This window comes from Salvelinus alpinus, chromosome 28, assembly GCF_045679555.1.
Source record: "Salvelinus alpinus chromosome 28, SLU_Salpinus.1, whole genome shotgun sequence".
In the NCBI taxonomy this organism is placed as follows: domain Eukaryota; kingdom Metazoa; phylum Chordata; class Actinopteri; order Salmoniformes; family Salmonidae; genus Salvelinus; species Salvelinus alpinus.
This window is the reverse complement of record NC_092113.1, coordinates 13,316,256-13,343,468: the sequence shown is the minus strand read 5'-3', so window position 1 is coordinate 13,343,468 and position 27,213 is coordinate 13,316,256. Positions and strand designations below refer to the sequence as shown.

The following is a 27,213-nucleotide window of genomic DNA, read 5'->3' as shown; positions in this document are numbered from 1 at the left end:
GTGCTTAAATTTTTGCCTGTAAGCAGGAATCAGGAGGATAGAATTATGGTCAGATTTGCCAAATGGAGGGCGAGGGAGAGCTTTGTACACATCTGGGTGTGGAGTAAAGGTGGTCTAGAATTATTTTCCCTCTGGTTGCACATTTAACATGCTGATAGAAATGAGGTAAAACTGATTTAAGTTTCCCTGCATTAAAGTCTCCGTCCACTAGGAGCACCGCCTCTGGATGAGCGTTTTCCTGTTTGCTTATGTCGGTATATAGCTCATTGAGTGCGGTTTTAGTGCCAGCATCGGTCTGTGGTGGTATATAGACAGCTACGAAAAACACAGATGAAAACTCTAGGTAGATAGAGTATCTCGTGATAAGCTGTAGACCGCACTACCTCAGGCGAGCAAAACCTTGAGACTTCCTTAGATATTGTGCACCAGCTGTTTACATATATGCATAGGCCCCCGCCCCGTGTCTTACCAGAGGCTGCTGTTGTCCTGCCGATAGTGTATAACCCGCCAGCTGTATGTTCTTAATGTCGTCATTCTGCCACGATTCAGTGAAACGCAAGATATTACCTTTTTTTTTTTTACCCCCTTTTTCTCCCCAATTTCGTGGTATCCAATTGTTAGTAGTTAATGTCTTGTCTCATCGCTACAACTCCCGTACGGGCTCGGGAGAGACGAAGGTCGAGAGCCATGCGTCCTCCGAAACACAACCCAACCAAGCCGCACTGCTTCTTAACACAGTGCGCATCCAACCCGGAAGCCAGCCGCACCAATGTGTCAGAGGAAACACCGTACACCTAGCGACCTGGTCAGCGTGCACTGCGCCTGGCACCCCACAGGAGTCGCTAGTGCGCGATGAGACAAGGATATCCCTACCGGCCAAACCCTCCCTAACCCAGACGACGCTAGGCCAATTGTGCGTCGCCCCATGGACCTCCCGGTCGCGGCCGGCTGCGACACAGAGCCTGGGCTCGAACCCAGAGTCTCTGGTGGCACAGCTAGCACTGCGATGCAGTGCCCTAGACCACTGCGATGCAGTGCCTTAGACCACTGCGCCACCCGGGAGGCCCCCATATATTACCATTTTTAATGTCCCGTTGGTAGGATATACGTGCTTTCCGTTCGTCCCATTTATTTTCCAGCGATTGAACATTAGCTAGCAGGACGGAAGGCAAGGGCAGATTAGCCACTCGTCGCCTGATCCTCACAAGGCACCCTGATCGCTCCCGCGAAATCTGTTTCCTTCTCCTACGAATAACGGGGATCTGGGACTGGTCGCGTTTCTGTATTATATCCCTCCCGTCCGACTCATTGAAGAACACTTCATCCAGTTTGAGGTGAGCAATCGCAGTTCTGATGTCCAGAAGCTCTTTTCGGTCATAAGAGACAGAAGCAGCAACATTATGTACAAAACAAGTTACGAACAACGCAAAAAAAATAGCATGGTTGGTTAAGAGCCAATAAGTTGGCAGCCTTCCCTCCGGCGCCATCACATTTCATTGATTCGTCGCATCCGTGGTCATCTCCTTCTCAAAACCCATTGGATGAGATGGTCAGTAGTCCTTCCACGCTCACCTTCTTATCCAATGGGTTTTGAGACAGTCGAGGATAGAGGACGTGAGGAAATGCAATTGAAATTCTCCCCTTGTTTCGCCCATTCCTCACCTCCCTCTCACAGCACATTGGGGGAGAGGAGTGAAGGATCCTCCCCATAGGCTACAATGCACTTTCAAGGCGAGGCAAGGAGTGGAGGAAACAAGGACAAAGGAAGCAAGAATTTGACAGCTAGTTTTCAAACACAGACTCACACACACAATGCTTGAAGAGTTTACTGATTATAATGATTTCATTATTGTCAATTATTTTGTTGACAGAACCAATTGTATTATTATTATTGTATTATATGATATTATATCAACTACTAAAACATAAAAATGCTGTTGTTATTCTTTTTAATTCTTCAGGAATGTTTAGCATGGCTATAAATAATAGAGAAGTTGACTAAAGCACAAAAAGCCCTGGCAACTAGGCATGACAAAGAAACGTTCAGTGTTTCTTGTGACATGTAGATGTTTTGTTGTTGCTAGGTGGAGTTATGGTTTTATTGTGCCTACCTAGACATTTATTCCTGTAACTACACGTGAAGCTGCAAGAAAATCGTTTATCAAACCATTTTGACATTTTTACCCTGATGTCACACATTGGCCCCTTTATTTTTTAGAAAGACCCTTATCAACTAGGTAATTATTAGGGTTGGAGCAAAAACCTACAGGACGGTAGCTCTCCGGGAAAAGGTTTGGAGAGCCCTGCTGTATATTATCTCATATTGCCTGTCAGACTCATGAATCTCACATTCACTCTGCTTACTATGGTATCTTGCTACTTTCTGAGCAACACAAAGGGGAAGGCTGGATTGAGGCTTTTACCTGTTCAGCTACCTAGCAATCAGTTTATTAATACTTTTAAAAAAGGTGATTACCAAAAATAAGATGCATACATTTTTTTTTGAAGACCTTGTATTTTGAAGACAAGTAGTGCTTACAAAGGTTCTCTCTTTTGAGTGAAGACATTGACAGTCCGGTTCAGATTGACATATATACAGTTGGTACGAAATACACCCACGACCGACCACACAGTCCCCCCCCCATCCTCCTCAAGTGACACGTTATTCAAAAAAAGAAAAGGTGAAGCTGGTCACATGCACAACGTCATCTTCCCTGTACGTATTCGCCACCTTCTCAAAGGAGTCAGTTTGAAAAAACACGCACACACAGGCATTGTTCTTCCCTCAGCTCCATCTTAACCGACAGGCAGATAGACGGAGTCCGAGTTCGAGGTTCTGTCTTTAGTCTTCTGTCCAGTCAGCTCCCACGTTGGAGACACAGCCTCCGGGATTCACTGCTACACCCCCAAACATCACCGTCTGTCCACCTCCCCTCGACGAAACCTAGGGGCGCGCTGGAGGAATTGAGGACACCCTGCAGACAAAGGAATGGGCTCTGGAAGAATGTCCTCCGGGCTCTGGCAGTTTCTAACCGCCACCGACGCAGCAACCGAAAATTCTAGGCTCAGCATTATTTCTTCACGGAAGAAACTCCCCTTCGTATTCACGGCCTGTGGAACCTACAAAAGGAGAGGGAGGTGAAAGAGTGAGGGGGGGGGGGTGATCGTGAGCACAGAAGGTGCCTTTGTAATCACTCCAGTTATGATTACAGCTATTCATCAATCTTGTGCTATTTTTAGCACAGCTTTGTGTGCCGGGTGAGTGGGGCCGCTGTCTCCCTAGGTCACTCACAAATTGACTAGAGGATCTTCGTTTACCGCACATGCTTAATTGGGGACAGACAGCATTTGTCATTTCTCTTGCCAATATCAGGCCCCCGGGAAGGTAAGCAAGGACTCCCCTCCTCCCCCTTTTAAGCATGCACATCGATCTTTAGCTCTGTGGACCTTTTCTGTGGAGCTAAAAATAGAGGCAGCCGCAGCAGAGAATAGAAGCAAACACACCCACTTACCTCGTAAGGTGCTTGCTCGAGGCGTGCACCTCCATCTCGGTGCTTTTGAATTCGTTCAACTCCTTTCGGATAGCCGCCTGTGGAGGAATAAAACGAGCGTTAGACTAGAGACCATCCTTTAAGCGGAGACGGACATCGCACATCGACCCACGAAAATTGTCACGTAGCTCGAGAGAGTAGTAAACAAAAAAAATACGACAAGGTCTTAGCCATAACAGTGAGACATGCTGGCGCTATGGAGGTGGTAGCAAGGACAACAGTATGTTTTCACAGTTCCAGAACTCAATGCTTTTAGGCCTTTAATAAATAGGCCCTACATCACAACATACTCTGATAAGGTGATGTGCCAGTCACTTTAAGTGGTGAATTTTGTGTGGAATGTGAAATGGAAGAGATGCTGCAGGAGGGTTCCTTGTTTTTGACACCGATGACACACCTTATCGGCTGCAGAGAGCCTAGTCCAGGGCTTGTCTGCTCTTCGGTCGTAATCCTGAGCTTTGGCCACCTCTACATAGTCACTGAAACGGATGAGAATCTTTCGGTCCCGTAGCTCGTCAACTGTGGGCCGCTGATTGAGCTGAAATACACAATGGGAACGGAGAGGCTTTGGTATGAATGAGTACAGTCATTTGACAGGCACGTGTTTGGTTGAATAAGGATTACATTAGCTGGCCATGTTTGGCTTTTTCCTGTATTCATTCGTGATTTTGCATCAAAATGCTGCTCCCAGAAAAGTAATGATTTTGCCATACAAAAGGTATTTTTGGGCAAATGTACATATTTATATGTTCTTATCCAGAGCAAAATAAATATTTATCTAGTGCACAGCATGAGGTCAACACAAAATATACAAACAGAACAAGTACTAGTCAGAAGAAATAAATCTGATGTCAGCAGGTTGCATTACTGTAATATTGTATTATTACACTAATAATATTAGAGTAATTAATTAGTATAATAATGGTGTAACATACCTTTCTGTTGAGCCGCTGTTTGATCTCCCTCCTCTCTTCTTGTTCTGTCTGGTCATTTCTCTCTAAACCAAGGAGAAGAAAATAATTAGTGATATGACAAAGACACTGATAAGAACACTTGAGAGGTTGGAAAACACATTTCCCAATAATGATGTCACGTGTTTTCATCACTGTTTTCCCTCTAATCCACATAACAGTGATGTCACTGTTTGACCCTAAACCTTATCTACTGGTGAAAGAGTGTCCCACTGTGTTCCACTCTCTGCCTGTAGAGACACAGATTAGGCTTCAGACATTACGAATGAAGTCTAATCCATGGGAATATATTTGAAAGTTTAAAACATAATTCCTTACAGGAGTGTAAATCTTGTTCCACTGAGGGTCAGATCCAGATCCTAATAAAATGGCCTCCTGAGAATGCCATCACCAACATCAAGTTGGGTTATGTATGTTGGAAGACAATGTGCGCTCATCTGTTCCGCTCGTCTCCTGAATTTTACATGAGTGAATGTATTTATCATAATACATTTATGTAGGCCCATTGTCTACCTTGGTAGATTTATTCAGAAATTGTGCATGAATTTCACATAGCTTAATGAAAAACAAATATATATATATAAAAAGAGCAGATATTAAAATAATTTTACAACTCACGTTTTAGGATATTCCGACTCTCCAACTCTTCCACATTTGGTCTCTGGCTGAGTCTCCTACGAAAAAACACCAGAACCACGTTCTGAACCATTTTCGATTCAAGCTTCGTCAACATCCAAGAAGTAACTTTTAAACCAAGTCCGCCGGATCAATTCTTCTCAATGTAGTTGTTCTATTGGGGAACTCCCTGTCTTTCCATCTCCCGTCTAGAGCCCGACTATGATGCTTTGGTAGAGACACTCCCCACATCTGGAATACCCACAGATGTGCAATTTCTTGTATTTTCCGTTATACTACTGTTGAGCTCTGGCTGCCTTATACTATTGTCTCAAATCTTGAAATAATAGAGAGACTAGGAACAAACACTAGCTCTATTGTCATCCGCTGTTGCCTGTGCAGCTGCTCGCTTCACTGTCATCCCTTGCAGTCTACGCGACACACACACGCAGCAACCCTTTTGAACTGGGTCGTGATGTGCTACTCAGGAGAGCCTGCCTCCTTTTTCCGACTGCATGCATAATTTGTTGTCAGGAGGAGGTGCATACGAGATTTCCACTGAAGGTATCCCCCATCGCTATTCAGACAATTATATTTCTCATTATCACAAAGCTGCTTCTTTTGTACAATTTAAATGTATATACATTTTTTTTTTTTTTTACCTACAGTGAAATAGTAAATAAAGGGTAATTGTAACCTATCTTGACTCGCCTATCAAAATGTACTTCTGACATTGGTAGCTACACATCTAGATCTCAAACTGTTAATTAAACAATCCAATTATTTTATTTAATAATGATTGCATATTAATAAGATCATACAGGCTCATACAATAGAAAATAATGACTAATTCATGTTTGCTTATACCTCACTATCAAAGCTTCAAACAATCCACATAAACCAAAATGCCGCTGACTTTGGAGTCACCTGTGCAAGGGAACATTTCAAAGACTTTAATATCAATAATAGATAGGGGTCAGCTCCGCACAGCATGGGTCAAACCCACCGCCCGAAAGATGAAGGTATCAAGACAGAGGGCACCGCACAACCTCACAGCACGCCTTGCCCCAGACCACCTTCAAACCTTTAAAAGTCCAACGCTCTGAGTGAGGACCAAAGTCAGGTCACACACCCTGAAGCCGCACGCGTTGACCTCCCCACTTGCTGCTCACTCCCTCTGAAAAGATGAAGGTGCTGGAACCTTAACATTTACAAGCAAAGTATGCTAATGGTGAATGCTAATAATGCAATGCAAATATACAGAGTAATCATGCTTGTATTCAAGAAAATGACAAACGTGTTTAATAGGATCATTACAAGATGATGAAATGTAGGTTATGAAACCTATATGCTACATTATTGAATTTGGGTTATGAGGTAGGCTAAGTCAGTTGTGCATTTATACATTTATAGGCCTACTGCATTAATACATTTATGAGAATCAATAGGTATATCAATAATTTAAATTACATTTAAACAGCAGGAAATCTTAGACTTGCGACAAGTAATAACTGCAGATTAATTTGATATAAGTTTCCCTTTGTCCGATAGATACATTTTCCATGGAAAAATAATATTAGCCCGTGTTATATGTATTTTTAGAGATCATGCTCAGAATGCACAAGTTACAAAGTGCCTATGTTTAACATCTAGGGCTACTATTTATTCAATAAATTGTATTGTAGCCTACATTAATTTATGTAAAGTTTTGTCACGGATACACAATCTGGTGTCAGATCTTCCCACTTCATATTAAGCTTGTTTTGTCGAAGACATTTATTTTTGAACATGTCGGTCTACTTTCCAATCACCAAAAAAGGCACTTCACAAGAGCCATCATCTATATACCACATCATCTATATCCCACATCTGCCAGTCCAGTGCGAGTGAATGAGAAAGGCATTCCAACAGATGTGGTTGCATAACATTTTCAACAGATGAAATGGAGAATCACTCTCAAAGCCCCAATGGATGCTATATCACCATGATATTGACCTGGTCGATGGGTTGCTTAGCAACACGTTTCTCATGGAAATCTAATACAATGGATTCTTCCCGGGGAACCCTTACTACAGTACACCTCAGCAACCCACCAGTGGGTATTATGTTGCAATGTAGGCCTGCCTAATCATAGCTGTGTGTATGTGTAGATTAGAACATTTACTTTTCTTGGCAACAAATAATATCTTAAAGGTAACGTCAAGAGACAGAGGGCTCATACAAATATTAATGTTTTGATGTTTCCTACCCTATAATTATATAGGCCTATATTGACTGAAGGACAGCCGTCTAAAATACAATACAGTTTAGAAATTCTGTTTTTCTTGAACATAGAACATGAGATGTATATGCTGCAGGTGTATAAGGTAGCCTACCCACTGTCCTACAATGACTCACAGAATTTGTGTCAGCACGAGTTTACAAACACTGTGGCCGGGATTCAATTGGGCATTTTTCACAGATGTTCGCAGAGATCGCATGGTAAATGCTGCGCATGTTGGCTTAAGCCTAAATTACCTTTAACTAGTGTCTACTACACAGCTGCCAATGTTCCTTTTAAAAGGTTCCCATTAGATAAGCCAGTCAAAATTGGCTATACCGTAAAAATAAAAAAATATTTTTTGATCAGATTGTAGAAATACGTGGGTTTATGACTAGTGATGACCCCTTTTAAAAGGCATTTTTTCCAAACACTCAGATCGCATTCATTTACGCACTGAAGCGTAAATTACCATTAAAAGGTCCGTAGTGCGCTGTTCTGTAACCCGTTTGGATTGAATCCTTAGTAGTATAACATATAGCCTATAAAACAATACTAGGATAAATATAAAGCCCTGCTAGTCGTGCCCGAAAAGAAAAGGAAAGTAAACTTTGAGTAGGCGGTTAAAGCAGGCATTAGGTCTCTTTTATCCTTCAACCACAAATTGACGGCCAAAAGAAGGCAGCCAGACTGCAGTGAGCAGTCACAGTAACCCAGCTCTCCGCAAAACACATCTTTTGCTGGCCCGGAGTCTGGTCAAGCGTGTAACGCTCTCGCTTCTGTAACCATATAGGCCTGATTCCCCTGCAGCGGGGATCCCGGTTCCATCCCGGCATAAACGCTACTCATTTCTGCCCTATATTTTGTCTCCCTGCTTCTCTCCCATCCTGTCATAAAAATAGGAATTAGTTTGGAATTCCACTCCTTCAAAATAAATAAAAAACATCTCCTGCATTCTGGCCTACTGTATATTGCACTTTCCCCACCATTTCTCCTCAACAACACACATTTATTAGAGGAGTGGGAGAGAGAGAGAGAGAGAGGAGTGCACCGGGATGCATTATTCAATAGTATCTGAGCTAAGAATAGCCCCGCCGTAGCGCCGCCGCAGCAGAAGTGGATGGCAGAGAGCACTATTGATAGAAAGGTTATTTCACACTGTGATAACGGACAGAATGTGTCATTATCCCAGTGATAAGCTAGGACAGCATCTTTTTTTCTGCTCCCATCGCAACACAACTGGCAGTTTCTCTTATCTGGAGAGGCTAGGAAATGTTTTAAATTAAATCTAAGCTAGGAGCCGTTAGGGAGATCTAAGCCGGGAGTGATGGACTGTTTTTGCCTTTCAGTAAGGGTACTCTGGGGAAATATGCTTTACTCCTCTGCTAAGCTTCCCTCTTCTCCGCCATCTTCAGGGCTAAATATAGTTGGGCTTTCCCTTCTCTAAAAAAGTGCAGTGTCACCAAAATATGGAGCATACACAGCAAACTGGCACATACAGTGCAGACCCCTTGACTTTTTCCACATTTTGTTACATTACAGCCTTATTCTAAAATGTATTGAATTGTTTTTTCCCCCTCATCAATCTACACACAATACCCCATAATGACATTTTTGCAAATCTATTAAACATTTTACATAAGTATTCAGACCCTTTACTCAGTACTTTGTTGAAACACCATTGGCAGCGATTACAGCCTCGAGTATTCTTCGGTATAACGCTACAAGCTTGGCACACCTGCACTTGCGGAGTTTCCCCCATTCTTCTCTGTAGATCCTCTCAAGCTCTGTCAGGTTAGATGGGGAGGCTCGCTGCACAGCTATTTTCAGGTCTCCAGAGATGTTCGTTCTTGGTTTCATCAGACCAGAGAATCCTGTTTGGCTTCTGTCTGGTGGAGTGCTGCAGAGATGGTTGTCCTTCTGGAAGGTTCTCCCATCTCCACAGAGGAGCTCTGTCAGAGTGTCTATCGGGTTTTTGGTCACCTCCCTGACCAAGGCCCTTCTTCCCCGATTGTTCAGTTTGGCCGGGCGGCCAGCTCTATGAAGAGTCTTGGTGGTTCCAAACTTCTTCCATTTAAGAATGATGGAGCCCACTGTGTTCTTGGGGACCTTCAATGCTGCAGAGTTTTTTTGGTACTCTTCCCCAGATCTGTGCCGCGACACAATCCTGTCTCTGAGCTCTATGGACAATTCCTTCGACCTCATGGCTTGGTTTTTGCACTGACATGCACTGTCAACTGTGGGACTTTATATAGACAAGTGTGCCTTTCCAAATCATGTCCAATCAATTGAATTTACCACAGGTTGACTCCAATCAAGTTGCTAATGCTTTTGCTGTACGTTAAGCCTACTCATCTTGTTGGCTGACGAAAAGTAAATGCGGACAGGTCTTCCAATATCTTCAATATGCACCTCGGAATTGGATAAGGACGTGCGCAGTTGCGTCCCTGATGTCTTTTTTATTTTACCTTTATTTAACTAGGCAAGTCAGTTAAGAACAAATTCTTATTTTCAATGACGGCCAAGGGAACAGTTGTTCAGGGGCAGAATGACAGATTTTTACCTTGTCAGCTCAGGGATTCAATCAACCTTTCGGTTACTAGTCCAACGCTCTAACCACTAGGCTACCTGCCGCCCCACACCTGCCGTCTTCACTTGTAGCCTGTGAGAAAGACCCGATCACGTGATGGAGCGTGAAGGGCACAACGGCCACTGGCCTGAAAAGGCATGGATTTTTTTAGGGTGCATTATGGCCACACAAAGGGGATGCCGCCGTGAAATTCTAGGCATTATCAAGTGCTTGTCAAATTGTGACTGATGTAGTGTTACAGCCTGTGCAAAAAACAAAGCAGAGCTCATGCCTTTCATGCAACTTTTTTCATTAGAGTCACAACATGCAGCCTAACAATGTATTAAAATTCTAAACATAAATCGCCCAACGATTGTAGAACAACTAAAGTTACATTAACAACTCTAAAATGAAGCATAAAGGAGTACATATTTCTTTGTTAACCTCTCAACACAGAATAGCCACATGTGCACTCCCTCAAATCGTTTGGAGAAAATATCCTTCCCATTTTATTCAGCTTTGTTCAATTCTTCATACTATAAAATAATGCCACGGAATTCTAAGAAAATCTTGTCTGCTAAATTAACTAGTGTAGCCCACAGCCATTTGGCATAGCATACTATTCTGTTCTTCTGAAATAGACTATATTTTCTTCATATCATGCTTCTTTAGACCAGTCTAAAATAAATAATGGATTTATTGTGAAGGTGTAGGCTATATTACATGGATTTATTAGACTTTTTAAAAAGGTCAACATCAGTGGCTTGTAGTGGAAGCCAGGAGATGCTAAATGTGTTTGTTAATTAACGGTCAATTACCGTGAGGCCGACAGGTATTTGCTTGACAATCACCGGCTGACAAAACATTCGTGACCGCCACAGCCCTAACTGACCGCCACAGCCCAAACTGACTAGACGATGGGAGCACAAATTATAGTATACTGAGATAAGAGTCCCTACAGCCGGTCCGAAATCACTCCCTACCGCTACCCCTTGGTCCTAACCCTTCAATGTTTGCTGATCTGAAGGGTCTGGATAGTTAGGAGCAATGTAGTGCTGCTTCCATCATATCACTTCCACTGTACAAATCTGAAAATCTCTGATCTGTAGGCCTCAGATCAGAGGGTCTAGGGGAAGATGTAGGGAACAAATTGGGACCGACTGCTTGGGTGGTGCCCTATGCTCCTGTGAGTTCTCTTCTACAGTGCTCACACAGGTCTCCAACTCGTGGTCCTGGAGGCCCACTGTGTGTGCAGATTCTAGTTTCAAAAGCACATCATAAACCAGGCTTAATTCAACGGTCAAAACTCCGACATTTAGGGGGAGAAATGTTAGAGGTATAGTGGTCCCCCTGAAATATGTTTACCAGTTCATCTCAAATGGGGTCTAATTCAGTACATAGCCTATAGGACACACAGTTGGTTTCCAGATCCCGATTGGGATGCAGTTCTTTACACACTTAGTTATTTTGCTTGTGTAAAATGCTGTCCTATCATATTTCAAATAGAATGGAAGGCATATTATTCAGTTCCAAATACAACTTTCAATTGCATTCTGTGCACCCCCTTCAATGGAATCACACAGCAAATTATTATGTTTGATGCTAGTTTTTGCATCTATGCTCTTTTGTGTGACAAGCCTACAATGGCGACCTCAATGCGACCTTCCTCAGACAGCTCCACATCTCACTCCCATGCAAGAGGATTTTCGTCTTCACAAAGCACACTGCCTGACCCTGGGGCTCTTACGCAAGCCTCTTACAAGTCATGCTGCCACTGCTGCTCTGACGTGGCCTTTTACATAAGGTGTTTGTTTGCAGCTGGTAGTGAATACATTCTCTTGTTGTCCTGTGACAAAATTACAATTTGAGTATCCTGTTAGTTTGAGCGGAACTAAAAATAGCCTGAGGTCGATTGTTTTCCTGGGAGTCTCCAACTGTTAAATCGCTTTCTCGAAGGTGAGTAGCACTCGACTGAGTTATTACAGAGCACATTTGTAAAAGAGACCTAGTTCTCAATATGTTTTCCCTGTTGAAATAAAGTTTTTTTTTTTTTTATATATATGTGGCTGGTTACATAACACAGTGGTGTACCCCAGCTTGACACATTGGTGTGAAGGAATAGTCCTGAAATGCCTTTACATTCTATACTCATACCGAACTGTTGTGGTTTTCCGCTAATGTGAAACAGTACACTACAAGAACTATTGGTTTAGAGAAGCGTTTTGTTCCATTACTATTCTGGAAGTCTCGTGTCCATATGCTAATATCTACAGTGCCCCCCCTGGCCTGTACATAGCGAAGACTGTTACTGGAGGTTGTGTTCAAATTCTAATAACTTCCTGTGATTGAACGTCTTGTGTGAAATGGCATGGACAGTACAACTAAACAGTACACCAACAAAAAGGAGTCAATAGAAAAATGGAAATGCACGATTTCATATCTAACCCTTCAGTACCATTCTTGAAATCATAAATAGTTTTTGCTCTATTTTATCACAGTGCGCCACATTCTACTTGTATAACCACGTCAACAATTAAGTTTAGAGTTTGCAGGATTTTACTCCAATTGGCCATGAAACCACTCAGGGTAATTACTCATCTCACTCCCTCAACTAAGGATTGGTTTTGTCAAAACCTTGATTTGGTCAATCAGCAGGTTTAGCACTTGGCTGCTTTAAAATCCCTCCAACACAATAGAGCGACTATTTAGGATTGGCCAAGTCCAAGCGTTGATTCCAAAGAATGTACAGAACAATGCCAGATTAACTGGGCGACGCAAATCAAGTCAATGCAAGGCAAGAGGATAATTCTCCTCAATCAGATTGTCTTTCTCACCTCCACTCTAAACCCCCCACCTACTCCAACATTACCAATACCAGTAAGCTTATAGTTTCATCCTCTTCTATCACTGTTCAGACTCTCTTCTCTCGTGGACATTCAGATTTCTATCTGTATTTACATTGACATTTTATACACAATCAATAGTGTGGTCTTATGTCCCAAAAGAGCCTTCAGGTTCATGTTGTCCATCCAGACCCGAGTTCAAGCACTATTTGAAATCATTTCAAATACCTTCTGTGCTTAATGGACCAGTATAATAGTACTATTTTAAATCATTTCAGATACTTTATCTGTGCTAAAAATGGACCAGTAGAATAGTTCCAAAACTGCAAACCCTTCCCATCTGGCAGGTATTTGAAAGATTTAAAATAATATTTGAACCCAGGTCTGCATCCATCCACTATAGCAGGGGTATTCAACTCTTACCCTACGAGGTCCAGAGTCTGCTGGTTTTCTCTTCTACCTGATAATTAATTGCACCCACCTGATGTGCCATGTCTAAATCAGTCCCTGATTAGATGGGAACAATGAAAACAAGCAGTGGAACTGGCTTCAAGGTCCAGAGGTGAGTTTGAGGGCACTAAAGGGTAGGAAGGAGGCCAAGTAGGCCTCCTTGCAGTAGGCCTACTGGATGTGATCTAGATGGGCTTTTTATCAATTCCACTATTCCTTGAATCCTATCTTCTTGCGTGAGTCCCAACCATATTGGAGAAGAAGGTCCAAGGTCCCTTTCCTTGAACCTTCTTCTCCAGCACCTTTAGAGAAGGAGGCGAGAGGATGTGAGGAATTAAGGAAAGATTCATTGAGAAAGGGGTGGGTGAAGATGACACCACTTACTTGGTGAGTTTCATCTCGATCTGCTGGCGTATTTCCTGACGTTCCTGTTCAGTCCGCGCTGGGAAGATATTCCGGTCTTCAAGCTCCTCTTTGCTGGGTCGATTCCGAAGCTTCACCGCCAAGAGCTCTTTCCTTAGCCTGCGAGGTAGTGTACCTGCATACACACACAGAACGTCAGCGATCACGTCGAGATTGCTCTCACAGGGCAGAAACCTAACCTAAAATGTGCACATTCAACTCAAACCTCAAATCACTTGCAGGTCTCAAGTTTAGGAGAGTCCATAATGCCCAAAAACAATGTCTTAAAATTGCTGTAACCGCCGTTCAACCGTCTCAACCCTTCGTCTGTTTCCCCCTGATGTTGAGCCCAGGAGTTAGAATGTTTAAAAATGAAAGTCTTGGGAAGGGGGATATAATTAATATGTTGTTTATTTGGTGGATATCGTTGTATGCAATCTTTCCTTTAAGAAAAGACCCACCAGAGATGACGGAGTCGTTCCAGTCGTCCTGATCGTGGGGGAGGCCCGAGGCGTCGGAGAAGCACTGGTCCAGCCGCACGTTCTCCTTGTTCTCTTCTGCCTCCTTCTTCCTCTCTGCTTGGTGTAGCCAGTCGACAACGCCGCCGCTCGCCACCGATGGATTCTCCGAGCTGGAGGAGCGAGAGAGTCGCCCATCAGAGCGCCGCCACGGGGTTGAGCCCGGCTCAGCAGGCCCATGCACACTGAGGGAACACAGGAGGGAGGAGGGAGCATGGGTGGGGGTTAACAGCACAAGAGGGGGTTTATGGATGGGTGAGCATGGCGGTGTAGGTCCATTTGAAAGGTAACATACAGGTAGGAGTTAACATGGAGACAGTGGGTGAGCATTTAGGTGAATATACCATGTGAACACTGGAGTGAACACTGGATTCTTCAATGGGGGAGTAAACATGCAACATGGCGGATGTACGCTGAAATCGGCTATAACATCATTGAGGGATTAAATAACGCTTTACTTAAAAACCGGCAGGTATAATGCATTATTATCCAGTTATAATGCATTGTAAGACTTGCCATGAGCATGTATACATAGAGAGACATATAATATAAGCCTTATTATAAAGACATTATAAAGGCTCATACATGCTTATAACAAGTTATAAAGCCTTATATCTACAGGCTTTAAGTTCCAGAACATGAGAAAACCTGAACTCCCCGTCACATAATGGTGAGGTTATGTGTCTGTTTGCAGTGAATGGGCTGTGCTGCTCACCTTTCCTGCCGGTTCGCCTTTGAGGCAAAGGCTCGTTGTAGCTCCTCCATGATACAGCTAGGGGGCATGGGAAGGTGCATAATATTGGCGAGGTGAGGAGACCCTGAGGGGTTGGAGACGGGCCCTCGCAGGGCCACCATGGGGGCCAGGCTCTCGGGAGTCCTAGGTGGCTCTTTAGGCAGGAAAGAGTTGACCAAGTGTGAGGGCACAGCAGATGGGTCTGAGAGGCAGAGAAAGACAAAGAGATATTAGTTAAAGTGGTGGTGGGTGCGTGTGTGTGTGGTCCATATCCTCTTTGTGTATGGATGTGTGGTCCTTTAATATGTTGTTTATGTACAATATGTGAGCTAGTTAGCTGTTTGCACTTGTAGTAATATACAGTTGAAGTCAGAAGTTTACATACACTTAGGTTGGAGTCATTAAAACTTGTACTCCACAAATTTCTTGTTAACAAACTATAGTTTTGGCAAGTCAGTTAGGACATCTACTTTGTGCATGACAAGTCATTTTTCCAGCAATTGTTTACAGACAGATTATTTCACTTAATCACAATTCCAGTGGGTCAGAAGTTTACATACACTAAGTTGACTGTGCCTTTAAACAGCTTTGAAAATTCCAGAAAATAATGCCATGGCTTTAGACGCTTCTGACATCATTTGAGTCAATTGGAAGTGTATCTGTGGATGTATTTCAAGGCCTACCTTCAATCTCAGTGCCTCTTTGCTTGACATCATCGGAAAATCAAACGAAATCCAAGACCTCCGGAAAAAAAGTGGTGGTGGACCACAAGTCTGGTTCATCCTTGGGAGCAATTTCCAAATGCCTGAAGGTACCACGTTCATCTGTACAAACAATAGTACGCAAATATAAACATCATGGGACCACGCAGCCGTCATACCGCTCGGGAAGGAGACGCGTTCTGTCTCCTAGAGATGAACGTACTTTGGTGCGAAAAGTGCAAATCAATCCCAGAACAGCAAAAGGACCCTGTGAAGATGCTGGAGGAAACGGGTACAAAAGTATCTATATCCACAGTAAAACAAGTCCTAAATCGACATAACCTGAAAGGCCGCTCAGCAAGGAAGAAGCCACTGCTCCAAAACCGCCATAAAAAAGCCAGACTATGGTTTGCAACTACACATGGGGACAAAGATCATACTTTTTGGAGAAATGTCCTCTGGTCTGATGAAACAAATCTAACTTTTTGGCCATAATGACTATCATTATCTTTGGAGGAAAAAGGGGGAGGCTTGCAAGCCGAAGAACACCATCCCAACCGTGAAGCACAGGGGTTGCAGCATCATGTGGGTGGCTTAAGGACAACAAAGGCAAGGTATTGGAGTGGCCATCACAAATCCCTGACCGCAATCCTGTAGAAAATGTGTGAGCAATACTGAAAAAGCGTGTGCGAGCAAGGAGGCCTACAAACCCGACTCAGTTACACCAGCTCTGTCAGGAGGAATGGGCCAAAATTCACCCAACTTATTGTGGGAAGCTTGTGGAAGGCTACCCGAAACGTTTGACCCAAGTTAAACAATTTAAAGGCAATGCTGCCAAATACTACTTGAGTGTATGTAAACTTCTGACCCACTGGGAATGTGATGAAAGAAATAAAAGCTAAAATAAATCATTCTCTCTATTATTCTCACATTTCACATTCTTAAAATAAAGTGGTGATCCTAACTGACCTAAGACAGGGAATTTTTTACTAGGATTAAATGTCAGGAATTGTGAAAAACTGAGTTTAAATGTATTTGGCTAAGGTGTTTGTAAACTTCCGACTTCAACTGTATGTTATTTACAGTCATGCGTGCATACATTTTTATTTAATTTATTTAACTAGGCAAGTCAGTTGAGAACAAATTCTTATTTACAATGACGGGCCTACCCCGGCCAAACCTGGATGACGCTGGGCCAATTGTGCGCTGCCCTATGTTACTCCCAATCACGGCCGGATGTGATAACAGCCTGGATTCGAACTAGGGACTGTAGTGATGCCTCTTGCACAGATGCAGTGCCTTCGACCGTTGCGCCATTCGGGAGCCCATTTTATGCATGGTGGTCCCAGGAATTGAACACACTACCTTGGCATTACAAGCGCCATGCTCTACCAACTGAGCTACAAAGATAATAAGCTACTAGCCATCATGTGGTGACATTGAGACTTGAAGTAGTGTCGCCTTTGCCAACCTAAACCATTGGTTTGTAATGCTAGTTTTTGGAATACGAATTGTCATTGTTAACGTGAGATCGAACCCTGGGTTGGCTGTACAGGTATGATCCATCAGAAAGTATTCATACCCCTTGACTTATTCCACATTTTGTTGCGTTACAGCCTGAATTCAAAATGGATTAAATAAATACAAATCTCACCCATCTACACACAATACCCCATAATGACAAAGTGAAAACAGGTTTTTAGAATTGTTTGCAAATGTATTGAACATGAAATATCTCATTTACATAAGTATTCACACCCGAGTCAATACTTTGTAGAGGCACCTTTGGCAGCGATGACAGCTGTGAATCTTTATGGGTAAGTCTTTAACTTCTTATGGCTGCGGGGCCTGTATTGAGTAGCTTGGATGAAAAGGTGCCCAGAGGTGCCCAGAGTAAACTGCCTGCTCCTCAGTCCCAGTGGCTAATATATGCATATTATTAGTATATTTGGATAGACAACACTCTGAAGTTTCTAAAACTGTTTGAATGATGTCTGTGAGTATAACAGAACTCATATGGCAGGCAAAAACCTGAGAAAAAAATCCAACCAGGAAGTGGGAAATCTGAGGTTTGTAGTTTTTCAACTCATCGCCTATTGAAGATAGTGGGATATGGGTCATTTTGCACTTCCTACGGCTTCCACTAGATGTCAATAGTCTTTAGAACCTTGTCTGATGCTTCTACTGTGAACGGTTGGAACATTATTGAAGATTTATGTTAAAAACATCCTAAAGATTGATTCAATACATCGTTTGACATGTTTCTACTGACTGTAACGGAACTTTGACATTTCGTCTGCTTTTAGTGAACGCGCTTCGTGACTTTGGATTTGTTTACCAAACGCGCTAAATGATGGACATTACCGAACAAATCAAACATTTATTGTGGAACTGGGATTCCTGGGAGTGCATTCTGATGAAGATCATCAAAGGTAAGTGAATATTTATAATGTTATTTCTGACTTCTGTTGACTGCACAATATGGCGGATATATTGTTGTCTTGATTGGGCTCTGAGCGCCGACCTCAGATTATTGCATGGTTTGCTTTTTCCGTAAAGCTTTTTTGAAATCTGACACAGCGGTTGCATTAAGGAGAAGTGGATCTAAAATTCCATGTATAACACTTGATCTTTGATCAACGTTTATTATGAGTATTTCTGGAAATTGATGTGGCCCTCTGCGAAATCACTGGATGTTTTTGGAACTACTGAACATAACGCGCCAATGTATACTGAGATTTTTGGATATAAATATGAACTTTACCGAACAAAACATACATGTATTGTGTAACATGAAGTCCTATGAGTGTCATCTGATGAAGATCATCAAAGGTTAGTGATTAATTCTATCTCTATTTCTACTTTTTGTGACTCCTGTCTTTGGCTGGAAAAATGGCTTTGTTTTTCTGTGATTTGGCGGTGACCTAACATAATCGTTTGTGGTGCTTTCGAAGGTAAAGCCTTTTTGAAATCGGACACTGTGGTGGGATTAACAACAAGATTACCTTTAAAATGGTATAAGATACTTGTATGTTTGAGGAATTTTAATTATGAGATTTCTGTTGTTTGAATTTGGCGCCCTGCACTTTCACTGGCTGTTGTCATATCGATCCCGTTAACGGGATTGCAGCCATAAGATTTCCACACCTGGATTGTGCAACATTCGCCCATTTTTCCTTTCAAAATTCTTCAAGCTCTGCTTTTTACCCATCTACCAATAGTGCCCTTCCTTGCGAGGCATTTGAAAACATGCCTGGTCTTTGTGGTTGAATCTGTGTTTGAAATTCACTGCTCGACTGAGGGACCTTACAGATATTTGTATGTGTGGGGTACAGAGATGAGGTAGTCATTCAAAAATCATGTTAAACACTATCATTGCACACAGAGTGAGTCCATGCAACTTATTATGAGACTTAAGCACTTTCTACTACTGAACTTATTTAGGCTTGCCATAACAAAGGGCTTGAATACTTATTGACGCAAGACATTTCAGCTTTTCATTTATAATTCATTTGTGAAAAACATAATTCCACTTTGACATGATTGGGTATCGTGTCTGTAGGCCAGTGACAAAAAAAACTATATTTAATCTATTTTAAATTCAGGCTGTAACACAAAATTAGGAAAAATTCAAGTGGTGTGAATAATTACTGAAGGCACTGTATGTATTTGTGAGTGTGTGTTTGTACATGTGGGGTCCACACTACCCCTCGGAGTGTGCAGTGCAGTGTTTTGGCATTATGGTCCCCTCTTAGTACACTCCACCAGGTTGTGGGTCAATTCCATTTTAAATCAATTAATTCATCAAGTGAACTGAAATTCCGATTCCACATTTTCTCAATGCTTTTCATTAAGAAAAACTTGGAATCGGAATGTCTGTTCACTTCCTGAATGGACTCTCTTCAATTCGAATTGACCCCAACCCTGGTACACTTAACTAGCCTTCTTACCATCGCCACTGCTCATCTGTGGCATCACCGGTTTGGCCGCTACTGGTGGTGGTGTGGTTCCTCGAGGTATTTCCTCTTCATGCATCTCTGTCTTTTCTCCTCCCTCCTGGACCTCCTCAGAGGCATCGGCACCAGGCTGCGCCTCCTTCTCTCCCTCCTCCTCTTCCTCTGTATTTTGACTGCTATTTCCCTCTGGCTCACAGTCCCCTGGAGGCTCAGCCACTGAAAGACGTGTTCAATTAATTAAGTTTAATCGAAGTTTAATCTTGTAACGCCAGGACAACATTTACAGTGACAGTTGTCAGCGAATGATGCCGTTTCATCACCACTGGTGATTGTTTTCAGATGTCTCCGCTGCTCCCTAGTGGGTCGTGTGAGTATCATGTGGTTCATTTTGAGGTTACTTATATACATCTAAAATAGCCACTGAATAAATATTTATAATAAACACACACACAACCGATCAAAAGTTTAGGGTCACTTAGAAATGTCCTTGTTTTTGAAAGAAAAGCAATTTTTTTGTCCATTAAAATAACATCAAATTGATCAGAAATACAGTGTAGACACTGTTAATGTTGTAAATGACTATTGTAGCTGGAAACAGCAGATTTTTTATGGAATATCGACATAGGCGTACAGAGGCCAATTATCAGCAACCATCACTCCAGTGTTCCAATGGCACGTTGTCTTAGCTAATCCAAGTTTATAATTTTAAAAAGCTAATTGATCATTAGAAAACCCTTGTTCTGATTAAAGAAGCAATAAAACTGGCCTTCTTTAGACTAGTTGAGTATCTGGAGCATCAGCATTTGTGGGTTTGATTACAGTCTCAACGTCAACAGTAAAGGTCACCTAATAATCCCCAGTTTACAATTGGCTCATTCATCCCCCTCCTCTCCCCTGTAACTATTCCCCAGGTCGTTGCTGCAAATGAGAACGTGTTCTCAGTCAACTTACCTGGTAAAATAACGGTAAAATAAAATAAAAAAAAATAAAAAAGAGGCGACTCCGGGATGCTGGCCTTCTAGGCAGAGTTCCCCTGTCCAGTGTCTGTGTTCTTTTGTCCATCTTAATCTTTTATTTTTATTGGCCGCTGTGAGATATGGCTTTTTCTTGGCAACTCTGTCTAGAAGGCCAGCATCCCGGAGTCGCCTCTTCACTGTTGACGTTGAGTCTGGTGTTTTACAGGTACTATTTACTGAAGCTGCCAGACGCCTATGTACATAATTCCAATTAAAAAATAAAAATCAGCCGTTTCTAGCTACAATAGTCATTGACAACGTCTACACAGTATTTATGATAAATTTGATGTTATTTTAATGGACAATTTTTTTTAGCTTTTCTCTCAAAAACAAGGACATTTCTATGTCACATAGAAATGTCCTTGTTTTTGAAAGAAAAGCAAAAAACAATTGTCCATTAAAATAACATCAAATTACCATATATGTATATATACACACACACACACACATAACCAGTCAAAAGTTTGGCAAAGTGGGTGGGGTTATATCCTGCCTGTTTGGCCCTGTCCGGGGGTATCATCGGATGGGGCCACAGTGTCTCCTGACCCCTCCTGTCTCAGCCTCCAGTATTTATGCTGCAGTAGTTTATGTGTCGGGGGGCTAGGGTCAGTTTGTTATATCTGGAGTAGTCCTCATGTCTTATCCGGTGTCCTGTGTGAATTTAAGTATGCTCTCTCTAATTCTCTTTCTCTCTCTCTCGGAGGACCTGAGCCCTAGGACCATGCCTCAGGACTACCTGGCATGATGACTCCTTGCTGTCCCCAGTCCACCTGGCCGTGCTGCTGCTCCAGTTTCAACTGTTCTGCCTGCGGCTATGGAACCCTGACCTGTTCACCGGACGTGCTACCTGTCCCAGACCTGCTGTTTTCAACTCTCTAGAGACTGCAGGAGCGGTAGAAATACTCTTAATGATCGGCTATGAAAAGCCAACTGACATTTACTCCTGAGGTGCTGACTTGCTGCACCCTCGACAACTACTGTGAATATTATTATTTGACCATGCTGGTCATTTATGAACATTTGAACATCTTGGCCATGTTCTGTTATAATCTCCACCCGGCACAGCCAGAAGAGGATTGGCCACCCCTCATAGCCTGGTTCCTCTCTAGGTTTCTTCCTAGGTTTTGGCCTTTCTAGGGAGTTTTTCCTAGCCACTGTGCTTCTACACCTGCATTGCTTGCTGTTTGGGGTTTTAGGCTGGGTTTCTGTACAGCGCTTTGAGATATCAGCTGATGTAAGAATGGCTATATAAATACATTTGATTTGATGTAGTAACCAAAAAAAAGTGTTAAACTAATCAAAATCTTTTTTATATTTGAGATTCTTCAAAGTAGCCACCCTTTGCCTTGACAGCTTTGCACACTCTTGGCATTCTCTCAACCAGGTTCACCTGGAATGCTTTTCCAACAGTCTTGAAGGAGTTCCCACATATGCTGAGCAATTGTTGGCTGCTTTTCTTTCACTCTGCGGTCCAACCAGGTAATCTGATGCAGCACTCCATCACTCTCCTTGGTCAAATAGCCCTTACACAGCCTGGAAGTGTGTTGGGTCATTGTCCTGTTGAAAAACAAATGATAGTGGGACTAAGCGCAAACCAGATGGGATGGCGTATCGCTGCAGAATGCTGTGATCGCCATGCTGGTTATGTGTGCCTTGAATCTAAATAAATCACTGACAATGTCACCAGCAAAGCACCCACACACCATCACACATCCTCCATGCTTCACGGTGGGAACTAAACATGCGGAGATCATTCTTTCACCTAAGAGATGGTGGTTGAAACCAAAAATCTCAAATTTTAACTCAGACCAAAAGGACAGATTTCCACCGGTCTAATGTCCATTGCTCGTGTTTGTTGGCCCAAACAAGTCTCTTCTTCTTATTGGTGTCCTTCAGTAGTGGTTTCTTTGCAGAAATTCAACCATGAAGGCCTGATTCACGCAGTCTCCTCTGAACAGTAGATGTTGAGATGTGTCTGTTACTTGAACTCTGAGGCTCTGACTGCAATTTCTGAGGCTGTTAACTCTAATGAACTTATCCTCTGCAGTCTTCCTTTCCTGTGGCAGTCCTCATGAAAGCCAGTTTCATCATAGCGCTTGATGGTTTTTGCAACTGCACTTGAAGAAATTTTCAAAGTTCTTGAAATTTTCCGTACGGACTGACCTTCATGTCTTAAAGCAATGATGGACTGTCATTTCTCTTTGCTTCTTTGAGGTGTTCTTGCCATAATATGGACTTGGTATTTTACAGAATAGGGCCATCTTCTGTATACCTTGTCACAACAAAACTGATTGGCTCAAACGCATTCAGAAGGAAAGAAATTCCTATAGTTAAGTTAACAAGGCACATCTGTTAATTGAAATGCATTCCAGTTGACTCCCTCATGAAACTGGTTGAGAGAATGCCAAGCGTGTGCAAAGCTGTGATCAAGGCAAAGGGTGGCTACTTTGAAGAATCTCAAATATAAAAATTTATTTTGACTTGTTTAACACTGTTTTGGTTACTACATGATTCCATATGTATTATTTCATAGTTTTGATGTCTTCACCATTGTTCTACAATGTAGAAAATAGTTTAATTTTAATTTTATTTTTTAACCTCGAATACATAGGTGTATCCAAACTTTTGACTGGTACTGTATATTGTAATAGTCTATGGTAAAATTGTCAAAACAATTGTTTACAAAAAAGAAAATGGTGGTTACATTGTTTTCTAAATCCCCTTGATATGCCTAAAAAATAAACACTAAAGGATTTAGTCAAATTCCATTGCCCTCTCACAGTGATTACTCAAATTAATCTAACTGGATTGGAGCCCGACCAATATATTGGTTCACCGATATTAAATCGGACGATATTGGCCTTTTACCCAGTGCTTGACTTGGGCAGGAGCTCACCGGAGCTGAGTACCGACACCTTACATTTGTTACTGCTTGAGCTCCTGTTCAAAAGTATTATGGAGCTCCTGCACCTAAATATAAACAGTACCGGCACCCAACATGAGTACCGGCACCTATTTAAATTCAAGTCAAGCACTGCTTTTACCGCTATATCAGTAGATAACTCCGATAACTGCTTTTCAATAAATAGGACAAAAAAAGGGAATCTCATGCTGATCTGAACACTTGCGGCCATTCTCATGATGCGTCTTTAATTACACAATGTAAGAAATTAACATTTTGCACATATTTCTTGGACAATTTATGTTTTGGATGGCAATTTATATGAATTCCATGTGTAAAATTGAACTTTTAAATTTCTCTGGCATAAAATAGAATCTCGGCAGATATCGGTATCGCTAAGTTTTGTCCCAATTTTTTTTTGAGGGGGGGGGGGGGAAATCGGACCCCAAAAAAACATATCAGTCGCGCTCTAAACTGGATAGGCGAAAGCAATACTGATGATTGTAGACTTAATCATATTGCTGTGACTACCCTATCCTGTGTCAATATACAGTGGCAAGAAAAAGTATGTGAACCCTTTGGAAATACCTGGATTTCAGCATAAATTGGTCATCAAATTTGATCTGATCTTCATCTAGGTCACAAAAATAGACAAACACAGTCTGCTTAAACTAATAACACACAAACAATTATGCATGTCTTTATTGAACACACCGTGTACACATTCACAGTGCAGGTGGGAAAAGTATGTGAACCCTTGGATTTAATAACTGGTTGACCGTCCTTTGACAGCAATAACCTCAACCAAACGTTTTCTGTAGTTGCGGATCAGACCTGTACAACGGTCAGGAGGAATTTTGGACCATTCCTCTTTACGAAACTGTTTCAGTTCAGCAATATTCTTGGGATGTCTGGTGTGAACTGCTCTCGAGGTCATGCCACAGCATCTCAATTGGGTTAGGTCAGGACTCTGACTGGGCCACTCCAGAAAGCGTATTTTCTTCTGTTGAAGCCATTCTGTTGATTTACTTCCGTGTTTTGGGTCGTTGTCCTGTTGCGTCACCAAACTTCTGTTGAGCTTCAATTGGCGGACAGATATCAAGACATTTTGCAGGAGAATGTTAGGCTAAAATGAATTCAAGTTTTCTGTTGATGAGAGCAAGCTGTCCAGGCCCAGAGGCAGCAAAGCAGCCCCAAACCATGATGCTCCGTCCACCATACTTTACAGTTGGGATGAGGTTTTGATGTTAGTGTGCTGCGCCTTTTTTCTCCACACAGTGGTGTGTTCCTTCCAAAACAACTCAACTGTAGTTTCATCTGTCATTCATTCATCTATTTTTCCAGTAGCACTGTGGAACATCCAGTTGCACTTCTTCAAACTTCTGACGTGCAGCAATGTTTTTTTGGAGAGCAGTGGCTTCTTCCGTGGTGCCCCACCATGAATATCATTCTTGTTTAGTGTTTTACGTATCGTAGACTCGTCAACAGAGATGTTAGCATGTTCCAGAGGAAAAGTCTTTAGCTGACACTCTAGGATTCTTCTTAACCTCACTGAGCATTCTGCACTGTGCTCTTGCAGTTATCTTTGCAGGACGGCCACTCTTAGGGAGAGAGTAGCAACAGTGCTGAACTTTCTCCATTTATAGACAATTTGTCTTACCGTGGACTGATGAACGTCAAGGCTTTTAGAGATACTTTTGTAACCCTTTCCAGCTTCATGCAAGTCAACAATTCTTAATCTTAGGTCTTCTGAGATCTCTTTTGTTCGAGGCATGGTTCACATCAGGCAATGCTTCTTGTGAATAGCAAACTCACATTTTGTGTGTCTTTTTTTAATAGGGCGTCTCATTGATTGGACTCCAGGTTAGCTGACTCTTGACTCCAATTAGCTTTTGGAGAAGTCATTAGCCTAAGGGCTCACATACTTTTTCCAACCTACACTGTGAATGTTTAAATTTGTCTGTTAGTGTGGTTAAACTATGTTTGTCTATTGTTGTGACTTAGACTTATGAAGATCAGATCAAATTTGATGACCAACTTATGCAGAAATCCAGGTAATTCATAAGGGTTCACATACTTTCTCTTGCCACTGTATCTTCTTTGAAAGGAGGACTTGGAAAAGGTGACATTCGATACTTTTGCCTCATATTCAAAATGTCATCTTGAATCCAAAATAAAACATTTAGCATCACTGTCCAAATATATGGTGAGGACTATAGCCCTAGGCTAAGAGGTAGAAGCTTCATTATACCAATCAAATCTTCTTAGATCTCCACAAGTGCATAAAGCATAGGATCTAGGCAACAATTTGGGATTAAGCCTTAGTTTTCCATGGAGGTGGGCTGTCCTACCTGGCGGGGGGAGTTCCTCTTCGGGGCCCAAATACTCCACACTGCTGACTGTGAGAGTGGCATTGAGCGACACCCCAAACATGCATGTCCCATCTGAGGAGCCTTGCAAGGGGGAACCGGGCTCTGGAGAGAGACACCCACTGGACAATGCCACATCTGCACGGAGAACATAGAGAGACAACATACACAGCTTAGTTTTACAACCATGTTTACCCTCTATTTCACACTCATCATCTCCATAGCGTGACTACTAGTCTCGGAAATCCCAGTCCTAGGGCAACAGCACTATTCTGTATGCTGTGTGTGTCAGAGGAGGCTGGTGGGAGGAGCTATAGGAGGACAGGCTCATTGTAATGACTGGAATGTGGTTTCCATATGTTTGACACCGTACCATTCAACCCATTCCAGCCATTACAATGCACCTTCCTCATATAGCTCCTCCCACCAGCCCTTTCTGGCATGTGTATGTTGGAACATTGTTAATGTGGGCAGCAACCCATCTGTTTAGGGAGACTACATGACTGCATTATATCCATATATTCTAAAATGGCTTCCTTTCCTAATTTCCTTTCTTTCATGACCATGTCCTGATCTGACAAATCTTGAGAGACCAATATGCAAAAGTCCTATTTGGGGTCATAATAAGTTGACAGAGAGAGAGAAAGCCAATTTAAATCGTTGGGATATTACCCAAGTGCTTTTACTCATAATATGCTACGCCTGGCCTAACTTGGTAGGGAAGAGGAAAAGGTGAGTGTGCGTGTTTGTGTAGTTTACCGATGGGTCTCTCTCACCTGTGGAGCTCTGCTTCAGCTTCTCGGTTTTCTTTTTCCTCCACTTCCAGGGTTTGAAGATGCGCCCCAGGCTCGCCAGCTTGCTGTTGCGGCGGATGGGCGGGGTGTGCACCCCCAATACCAGGCAGCCACTATGTAGAACCCTCTGCTGGTCCATCACCTCCACTGCAACCAGGGCGAGAGGTGTGGGGGTAGACAGGGAGGATGGAGAGACAGGAGAGAGAGAAAAGAGAGAGTAGGAACGGAGTAAGGAAGGAAGGGGTAGAGACAGGGATGTGGAGAGATGGGTGAAGAAGAGAGGTATGGGTAGGAGGAAAGAAATGTGTTAACATTTAAATATGCAAATAATCCCATCATATGAGCATTTCATGGTTTGGCAAATCATGCCATGGTGTCATTGTTCACTCAATGCATACGTAAATGAAACGTATTTCAATTCAATAGAAATAACAAACGGAGAGAAAATAGTTTATGAACAACGAGAACGTGCCATCCATATGTCTCATATGGTTTTCCCCTTTAAGACTTGAGGAGAAACCCTAAAGCAAGACTCTACAGCTGCTAAAGATGGAGCACCAAAT

The 27,213-nt window shown here is 42.4% G+C and overlaps 1 protein-coding gene across 1 annotated transcript in view; it reads right to left on the bottom strand.

Moving 5' to 3' along the window:
- Positions 1-2,180: 2,180 nt before the first annotated feature.
- LOC139557219 (phosphatase and actin regulator 3-like) overlaps positions 2,181-27,213 on the bottom strand; it is a 57,956-nt gene continuing 32,923 nt past the window's right edge. Inside the window, exons 2-12 of the mRNA XM_071371727.1 lie at positions 26,633-26,797; positions 25,839-25,994; positions 19,564-19,785; positions 14,895-15,114; positions 14,123-14,364; positions 13,644-13,797; positions 5,141-5,196; positions 4,487-4,548; positions 3,949-4,089; positions 3,513-3,589; positions 2,181-3,120 (exon numbers count right to left, since the gene is read on the bottom strand). Of these exons, the coding sequence (XP_071227828.1) occupies positions 3,105-3,120; positions 3,513-3,589; positions 3,949-4,089; positions 4,487-4,548; positions 5,141-5,196; positions 13,644-13,797; positions 14,123-14,364; positions 14,895-15,114; positions 19,564-19,785; positions 25,839-25,994; positions 26,633-26,797 (1,511 nt within the window). The 3' untranslated portion in view covers positions 2,181-3,104. The remainder of the gene's footprint in view (positions 3,121-3,512; positions 3,590-3,948; positions 4,090-4,486; positions 4,549-5,140; positions 5,197-13,643; positions 13,798-14,122; positions 14,365-14,894; positions 15,115-19,563; positions 19,786-25,838; positions 25,995-26,632; positions 26,798-27,213) is intronic.